The sequence below is a fragment of the Plasmodium cynomolgi genome, chromosome 3 (genome assembly GCF_000321355.1).
Source record: "Plasmodium cynomolgi strain B DNA, chromosome 3, whole genome shotgun sequence".
NCBI lineage: Eukaryota > Apicomplexa > Aconoidasida > Haemosporida > Plasmodiidae > Plasmodium > Plasmodium cynomolgi.
This window is the reverse complement of record NC_020397.1, coordinates 59,556-69,638: the sequence shown is the minus strand read 5'-3', so window position 1 is coordinate 69,638 and position 10,083 is coordinate 59,556. Positions and strand designations below refer to the sequence as shown.

The window sequence follows — 10,083 nt, the reverse complement described above, 5'->3', positions numbered from 1 at the left end:
TTTGTTCAGTTTTGGCAATTTTGTTGGAGGGTAAATTTTTTCGTATTATATTTTTTTTTTTTTAACCCTATGGTGATCATCCCATGGTGGGTTATTTCATCGGTGTGTGTTACTATCCTGTAAGTGCTCCTAATGTTACGTGTATGTTCCTGTTTAGCAAAGCTGCCACATATGCCAATCGGTATACGGAAGAATTGGAAGTTTTCACGGCAGTGTTAAGGGTTACTAAATAGGGAATTGCGTCACATGGGTTGGTTATATTTTGTTCGGTCACAGCCCTCTCGGAGCTTCGTTTTTTATTGTTTTTACTTTTTTAGGCAAATTGGAGTAAAAGGTTGTCTTTTGAGGAAACTGCCACCTCGGAACATGCAAAATGTTGTGCGGACAAGAGAGGTTGAGCAAAATGCCATTTTGCTAGCACGCACACCAATGTGCAAATGTACACATGCCAGGCAGGAGTGCGTACCTGCACTTCAAATTGAGGGGGCATCGATAGGGTGTAACCCTTCGACAGGTATAAAAAGGCGCAAATATGTAAAAAAGATCAAACTTGCTTCTACCCGTTTATGCTCGTGTCGAATTGTGTAGACGTGGAAATGGCACAAGCGTTGAGGTACACCAAATACATGCGGGAAATGTGCCCTCGAAAATGCGCACATATATGGACGCACATAGGGATGACATAGTGACGCATACCTTCAAAGGGAGGTTCTCAGTTTTTTCCTTTTTACCATATTTTGCGGGAACCGCTTCGACAGAATTGGAAAAAAAAAAAAAATTATGCGCATTATACGGACATTAGCACCAGCATGGATTTGCTCTCAAAATTTTTTTTTTGAATTCTTGTGCGTTAGCAAAATGGAGCGAAAGACCCACCGCGCAACCCGAGATGCGTCCGTTCAGGGAAAAAGAGTACGTTATGTGTTGGGGTTAAAGTGGGTATGCAATTCGCGACACGGGGTGGCGAAAATGGGGAGAGGGGGTTCTTTTCTTCGCATAAACTGTGCATGCACATGCGGGCGTACGTATATATATACATATATATAAACGCCCGTGCGCACGTTAATATGCGCGCTTGTGCACCCCCCGATCACCTGCTTCACTGTTCACCCCTGCGAGACACAGCCCGTTCCCCGAGGAATTTAAACCTCATTTTAAGCTCATCTTTTACATACCATTGTTTGGTGAGCGTAGCAAAAAAAATGGAGTTACATAAGCAATTGAGTTTCCTGTGGTTCGTTTCGTTTGCTTTTCCTTTTTTTCCATTTGCCATGTCCGGCTGGAAGGTGAAAATCGGTTTACCAAAATTTGCACCCATTTGTGGGTTAAATTGGTGGAGAAAAGGGCCCCTTTGGGGTAGCACTCCAACGGTTCAACATGAAGGTACATTTTTGGGTATAAAAGAATCAGGGTTGGGACATCTACGGAAGGTTCACTCGTTCATGTGTTGGAAAGCACGTCTGTTATGAGTCACACGTGATTAATACGTACGTATGGATCACCTAACCGTGTGATGTGGTGGCCACCCCACCCCTTTTCGGGTGTTTCTTAAAGGGGGTAATAATTTCACCCTCCTGTGGTATGCGCCTAGCATATGCACACAAACGTGCGGTGAACAATTAGCAAAAAGGACTTCGCAAATGCGCGTTGGTCAACGTGTGGTGGCCAAAAAATGTCGCAGTGGACACAAAGAGCATGTACACATGCAGGTACCAATGCGAGTGCTTAATGAATCCCTCGTAACAAAATGGCTAACTTTTAGCGCATCATAAGATGTGCAACCGAAAGGGTGAACTTACGGACAAAGGGTGCCTGCAGTAATTTGTGTGTCATTTTGTACATATGCGTTTTCTTAGTTTATCAGCACCCTCAGAGAATGTGATCAATTGGAAAAAAAAAAAAAGGGAAAAGATAGAAAGAGAGAGAAAGAAAGAGAGAGAGGGAGAAATAATAACCAAACGATAAAGTAAGCTAAAAGGTAAAAAAAAAAAGTCTTTAGCACGCCCACACCCCTCGAACGTGAACGCATACACACCAGCCACGTGCCCATCTGCGTAAAAAGCGGAAGGTAGCAGAATTTGAGAAAAAGAAAAAGGAACGAATGTTATATATATTTGTGTTCAAGTTCAAAGCTGAGCATCACGCGTCATGTAGAGATATGATGAATTGGTTGGGGAAGAAGGAATTAACATCTGCGCGTGAGCGAGGATGTGCAATGTGCATACGGCCCAGGGCCCATGTGTGAGTTAATTTGAACTCCCGCGTAGGCCTGTGCATGTACAGGCATACGCATAAATGGTATATATAAACGCATATATAAATGTATGTATAAATGTATATATACATGTATGCATAAATATATATATATATATATGTTTATTTATATATAAATGCGTTATATATATTCGCTCATGGCGCACATTTCAGATCGAAGGTAAAGAATGAAGGTCAATGACTGAGTGGATGATTGGATGAACACTTTTAAAAAGGGGCGATAAATTTCTTTCAACGAAAAGGTGAAAAAAGAAGTGTTATTTTGGGGTGAACATTTTAATTGGACTTTTTTTTGGCATGTTTTACCATTTTTTGGCAATTTCACGTTCCTTGCATTTTTTCGCTTCTTTTTTTTTTTTCACGTCCTTTCGGAATTTTTCGCTTTTTTATTTTTTTCACGTCCTTTCGTATATTTCTGCGTTTTTCTCGCGTCCTTTCGAATTTGTTCGCTTTTCTTCACATTTTTTTATGTGTGTGTGTTTTTTTTTTAACTTTATTAAGATAGCCTCACACATAACTAAAAGTGAAATACGTCCAATTCGTGAAAAACTAATCGCGCAAACACGCTTATCGTTAGTGTGTTTGCGTCTGTTCCTCCTGCCTTTCGCATGTATGCCATTATTGTGTGGCTCTCCCCATTTGTTTGAGTTGCCTTACATTTGTTTTCACAGCAGTGTATGTCAATTTTTGAGAAATGTGGAAAAAGAAAAAAAAAAAAAAGAAAAAGAAGGACAAAAAGAAGGGCAAAAAGAAGGGCAAAAAGAAGGGCAAAAAGAAGGTGAAAGAGGAACACCTGGATAGATGCACATACAAACATGTCACATTTCGCCCGTCACACATAACGTGTAACGTGTGTTTTTTTTTTAAACACTTTTTTCCTGCCTCTTTCTTCCCTTTTTTTTGTATTACCCCTTTGCGTAACGTAAACTTCGCCTTCGAAAGTTTTGTGTATGTACATAAAATTTTCAGCGGAATGTTATGTACAACGTGATACATTCATATCCGCATGTTTTTTTTTTTTGACAAAAATACAGGACATAAATTTATAAATCTGCGCGTGTATGTAGATTAACCATGTTTACATAACTTGACAAGTTTTTAAACCATGTGCACACTGAAAAGCATAAATATATAGGTGTCCATATGCGTGCATATCCGTATGTACACCTGTGCGAATTCTTCTTTTTTTTTTAGTGGCATTAAGGAGCGGATAATTTAGTGTAATTGCGTTTGTCTAATCCTTTTTGTGTCCCTATATAGACGAATAAGAAAAGAAGTTTTTTTTAACCTTTTTTTTGTCCGTAGAACAGGTCTAACATAGTTTCATGTCAGCATGTCGATGTAATGCCTGCTCGCATGTACTACGTACACATGCTTGAGCGAGTTGCATCTCTTTATTTTTTCTTTTTTACAATAGCTTTACTCCCCCCGCTGTGTCCTACGTACACATTTATGAAGAGATATACGGCTACATTTTTATGCTCGAACTCGTGCAATTCAGTAGATCCCCCTTTTTTCCCCTTCTGTGTAAAGGCATTACACATGACACTTTAAAAAATATCTACATGTCGTAACGTACTAGCGAATCTGGTGTTGCTTTTGTTTAAATGAAGAAAAAAATACACATCAGATTTTTTTATTTTATTTTTTTATCGAATTGTTGCTTTTTCTTGGTATACGTTAATTACGAGTGCATATAAATGTACACATTCGCATATGTGTTTGTATATATGTAGGTGTCCATGTGTTGGTACTCTCCTGGCATTTACATACCCGCGCAGGAACATATGTATCACGCGCTACGCGATTTAGGTAATCCTGTAGGTTGGGAATACACCTTTTTTTTTTTTTCATAAAGAAAAGGAATAAATTGTTAACTTTTTTTTTTTTTTAATTTTTTTCTTTTTTTTTTTTTTTTTAATTTTTATTTTATTTATTTTTTTTTTTTCCCACTAGAGAAGGTTCACCTCACTTCCTACATGTTTATACATTCGCACATAGGAACCCTTTTGCATGTGCTCATTTTGAACATTTCTACATAAAGATTTCGTGCACTGGTGGAAGGCCTTTGCGCTGGGCAGTGCACATAACCGCGTATGCGTATGCATGCGCCGATAACTTTTATACCTCCATTTTTTTGCACTCCACGAATTCATAATATATCGAAATTTATAGAATATTGATGTATCCACGTCGTTTTTTGAAAAAGTTCATTTAGTTATGTAGCTGCTTAGCTGCTTAGGCATTTGGTCAGAGCATGCCTTTTCGTAGGAACATAACATACGCATTCTCTCATGTGTACACGTGCACACGCGCGTACGTTATGTTGTGGATATGAAGCTGAACATATGTGCGTGTGACCGCATATGTATGCGCAGCTAAGAGCCAGTTTTGAAGGCCCACCCCGGTTTTCTTCAGATATGCTATATTTGAAGTACAAGTCTACATATAACGAGGGGCACATAAAATTGAATTTTTTTTTTTATTCGAATTTACGAACGAGTACCAATTCCTACGTGATGATGAAATAAAGAAAAAGGAAAAGTGCAACATTTTTTTTCCCCTTCCCCTGGAGCTGCATGAGCGTGAATTGTGAAAAAGTTCATGCCTACTATGCAACGCGGGTACACGCACATTTGCGTTGTGTACCTTTTGTACACGTATGTGCGTATATCATGCGTATTGCCCTTTGTCCTTTGTCCTTTTTTTTTTTTTTTTTCTGCGCTTTGCTCTTTGTGCATGTGCATTCTGTATGTATAGTTGTTCTTGTACACACGTGTGTTTTTTGTATGCACATAAGGTGTGATTCATCACGACAACTGCACTTTTTCGATTACGTCCCTCCCCGAGCATACTTCCTAACATGTAGTAACTGCCCCACTCGTTTTATAAAAATGAGTATGCACATATCTGTCAACATGCATGTGGATGTGCTTATGTAAACATATAAATACGTAAGCACATGTTTATGTGTACCATGTGTGTTCATTTTTTTTTTTTTTTTTTTTTTTTTTTTTTTTAACGTGGCATAGGAGAATAAATAAGCGGGAGGGGGGCTATTTACTCTAGAGTTAATAGCATTAGACATAAATTTTTTGTCGATAGTTGGGTAGAGCTTGTGTTTGGTCGTTTGTCTCTCTCACGTTCGTTCCCCCTGAATCTCATACACTCTGAGTCGATTTCTATGATATGTTTCCCCTCTCTGGTTCCTTTTTTCATTTGACATTTTTACATTTTTCAAGCATCCCATTTTTACTACATTGTTGTTTATCAGCCCTCTTGTTTACCACAGTTTGGTGACAACTCAGTAACGTTTTTGTCGCGTATTGCATACGATTTTGTCTCATATATGGAGTTTTTTATCTGAACTGGCATTTTTACGTCTCCTTCGCTTACGTTTTTTTCGCGCAGAATTTGCTCCTTTTTTTGTCCTCACAAAATTGTGCGCGTGTATGTGCACATGGGAATTATCAATAAAAAAAAAAATTGTGTATACATAAGTAACTCCCCATTTGTGTTTACATGAATGTGATCATCTGCAGGTGGGTACACTCTACTTGCTACCCTGATTACGCCTGCAGCTGTGCGACGTTGCCACGTTGTGCTCCTCTACATAGTCATGCTGAGTGGTATATCCCCCCAGTTACATGCACGCATTAATCCTGGACGCATTTGCATTTTTATGTGTCTGTGGAACTGGCGCTTATGCTATTTTTTCTGGCACTTGTGTGATGGTTGCACGTTTAATTGACCGCTTGTGTTGACTCTTCCAAACGGTCCTGCAAAATCTGTAAGCCGTTAACCCCAAAGAGGAAGCGCGAGAATATCTGTCACGTCGTGAGATAATTTTATATTGAATCTTTCGTTTATGGCTCCCATTTTAAGGAGGTGCCGAGTGATACTCTTCTCGTTTATTTCTTTCGTCGAAAGACAGATGATTTTTTTTTTTTTTCCTCTTTTGATGTTGCACTGGTGCAAGGGGTAACTGGGCATCTCCGCTCGTTTTACGTTTGCACTTGAGTGTCGCCATTTGCAGTCTAGCTGTGGTGTCTGTCTTTACTGTCAACACTGTTAACTCTCTCATCGCTAACTTCACTTTTTCATAACTTTTTGGCTACATTTTTACCTACTTTGTCATTACGATTTTTTCCTACCTTTTATTTTCTCCCCCCTTTGATTCCCCCCCTTAGTGTTACATAATCAACGTCCTTTTTTTTTTTTACCTTTCACGAACTGTACTTGTTCCCCCTTTTGAGTTATTTGGCTGCGTATCGTCCCCCCCGTTGAGAACTCTGTCGTACGTACTTCACACGTTTGGGAGACTGTGCCATTACGCCATTGCGTCATTTGCACCGTTGAACCGATAATCCATTGTAATATTGAACCCTCCCCACCACACACACACACACACATACCTAACAGGTGTCTCTCCCTTTAACATGTTTGCTCAACGGGAGGAGGCAAAAAATCACTTCCCCGAGTTCATGCTGAATGGTTCGGGGTGCTACGACTTCGCCGCAGGAGATTCCTTGGGCGTGAATTACATGAATAAGCTGAAAAACAAATTATTTAATTTTGGCAGCATTCAAACGAGTGATGTGGACGATGCAGGGGGTGACTGCCGAAACAGCGAGGGAAGCGCATTGCATGCAGGTGGGATAGGAAGCACAAATGGGAGTGACAGTGGGCGCGCAAATATGAGAAGACATAGGAGTGGGGAGGCCAGCGGAGAGGTCACCGAGGAGGTCTCCGGTATGATGAGCGGAGAAGGCATGGTAGAACGTATCGCGAAAGGCGTTGCGGAGGGCATCACGGAAAACATCGCGCAGAGCATCACGGAAAACATCGCACAGAGCATCACGGATAACATCGCACAGAGCGTCACGGACAACATCGCGGAGGGCACTGGAGAAATCCCCAGAGAAGGAGCAGCAGACCCGGCTGGCAAGCAGGACGGAGGAGAGTTAGGCAGCGGACTGGACAGCATAAGCTACGTGAACCCCGACGTCTACTACAAGAAGGAAAAATCAAACCATAGCAGTGCCATCCCTCCAGTGAAAGGTACCAAAAGGAGAGCACCGTTTGTAAAAGCGGGAGCGGTTGCGTGGTGAAAAGACAGCAACGGAGTTGCACGCCGTGCGTACATATGCTCATATGTATATATGTATGTATATATATTTATATGTACATGTGCCCACTGGTACGCGCACGCGTTTTATTATTTTCCCCCCCCAGCAGAGAAGAGGGAACGCACTCCCAGCGATTACCTAAACATCAAGAAGAGCAAGCTGATTAACAACTTAAATTTTTTTATGCGCGTCTGCTGCAACAAGAACTCGTATATAAAATTTATTAATCACTATTTTAACATAATTTACTGCAACAACATCAGCATATTATTTAAGTATGAGGGTATATTGCAAAAGTTCGATGAGAGGAACGAGATGAATTTGACGGAGAATGACTACTACAATGGATATGTGAAGCTGAACCAGGTGCCAATAGTGATATATGGAAATGGGGGTAGCGGGAGTGAAAAGAATGGAGCCGATGGGAGCAGTGGCGATAGCGGTGTAAGCGGTGTAGGTGGTGTGAGCGGTGCAAGCGGTGTAGGCGGTGTGAGCGGCATCGGGACAAGCGGCGTCTGTGCAAGCGGAAGCGCTTTGGGCACCCCCCTGAGCGAAATAAAAATAGACATGGACACGAATCAAGAGTGTCTGAAAAACAACTCCAACCTGGAAAGCAGCGTTCTCAATTTTATCAACATTTACGATAATTTGACAGTCAATTTTTTCAATCATATATTCACCAAAATTAACAATAATGAAATGAACATAAATAATTCGAATATAGACCTTATCATACATAACTTTTTGTACAAGAAGCATTTGCTAAAGGAGAATATTTTTAATCTGCTACTAAACATTAGCAAGTCGTATGAAATGAAATATGGCAGTGTTCTTGCGGGGATAAAAAATGATGAGCATGTTAAGGAGAGAAATGAGAAAATAATTTTCGAAATGTTGAAGGACAAGGTGGAGGGGCGAATCACCGACTCAAGAAAGAGGGGTCGAACCCCCTGGGCATTGCACTTCCCTTCGCATAGCGGTGGGAGTGGCGGTTTGTATGGCGCTTCGCATAGCGGTGATCTGAGTGTGTACCACGGAGCGGACTACAACTCCAACTCTCAGAATGGCACCTCGTACGGTTCCTACCAAATGCGACCTGCCGATAGTTATGACCATATGCAAGAGGGACACACGAAAAGAGGAATCGATGGAGATCCTGAGAGCATGGTAAACTGGGGGAAGTCCGAAATGCATGAGTCGTCCCATGGTGAGCTAAACGAGTTACTAAGTAAAAGCAAAGAAAGCGAAACTGCTGATATTTTTTGCGAAATAAAAGATTCAAACATGAGCAATAGCAACTTTAACAACATGATTAGTAACAACACGGATGCGACTACGACGACGGCAGGAAGTGGAACATCTACGTCAACGGGGTGCACCACTGGGAATATGTACAGTCGTGCGGCGGAGATGGCATTAGAGGAGAGAGTTGCTCATGTGGAAAGCGCGATCACGTCAGCGAGTTCGGTCTACGAATTTGGGGAGAACTGCGCTCAGTGCGGAGGTACCATGAGTAGCAGTAACTGCGCGAACTGCTCCAACTGTGTGAACGGCCATCAGAGCGGAGAACCTCCCCTGCTGCAAGACATCAAAGAAATGCTGAACAAAGAAATCGAATCGTACGAAGGATACTACTGCACCAAAGGATTGGAGGAAGAAGAAGAAGAAGAAAAGGAAAAAAATGAAAACATAATAGAAAACATTTACACCTTTTTAAAAAATAATGTATTCATCCCAAGCAATAATATATATACAGACTTTATGGAAAACGGGAATGATATTTTTTTGAGTAAAATAAAAAAAAGCGATAAAGCTACCTACTTTAAGCTGATAGAAAGATTCGACCGCATGTACAACTTCATAAATGAATTCAAGAGCAGCTATTCGACGAATGAAATTAGTGAAGAGAGGGTGAGTCAGGAAATCAGCGAACCATTCCCCAAGTACAGAAAAAGAAGATGTAGCCACGATGAGTATGAATCAAGAAACGCAAGTCATACGAAGAGATGCTTGCGGAATTGCAACGGTAAGAGAAACCGGCCGATTAAAAGGAGCAAAAGGATTATAAAAAAGGCGGAGATGTCTAGAGTTAAAAAAATGAAGTAGTGCCAACTAATGAAGAAGGAGGGATAGTCCTTCAATATGGGTAAGAGACAAATCATTGCGATGAAAACTTTCAGTACACGGGATCGTTACCTGCAAACGTAGAAAAAAAAGTAAAAAAAATTAGGAAAATAATAAAGGGCATACGTTTTTGCTTGTTTTTGAATTTTTCTTTTTTTTTTTTTTTTTTTCGTAATTTTTAAGTACAAAGTTGGGGGCTTTTTTTTTTTTTTTCCGTCTAACATTTGCATTCTCTCCTTTGCATGTCAAAGAGTAGTGTTTTGCGTGTGTGCTTAAGTGTATGGGGCTGCTAGGAAGCTGCTCCGTAGCTTATTCGCCTCGGCAACTACTCGTGGGCGTCCATACGCATTTGCCTTCTCCCCCCGCGAAAACGCCTTATGAGTGCCAAGCAAATGCAAACAGGCCTAGCATCTCATAAGGGGAAAATAAAACGTACGCACGGATCATACGGTTACGCATCTTGACATGCGTGATGTGTGTTCACCTGGACAGACGTAAAGAGAGCAATCTGTTGGAATATCAACGTCAAATGTGTGCGCTCAGTGTACCAAAAAAA

At 40.9% G+C, this 10,083-nt stretch overlaps 1 protein-coding gene across 1 annotated transcript; it reads left to right on the top strand.

Annotated features, from left to right (window-relative positions):
- Positions 1-6,713: 6,713 nt before the first annotated feature.
- Positions 6,714-9,509, top strand: PCYB_031130 (hypothetical protein; the record flags this gene model as incomplete). Its single annotated transcript, XM_004220783.1, has 2 exons — positions 6,714-7,335; positions 7,513-9,509. The coding sequence occupies 2 exons, from the start codon at positions 6,714-6,716 to the stop codon at positions 9,507-9,509; spliced, it is 2,619 nt and encodes an 872-aa protein (XP_004220831.1).
- Positions 9,510-10,083: the final 574 nt, after the last annotated feature.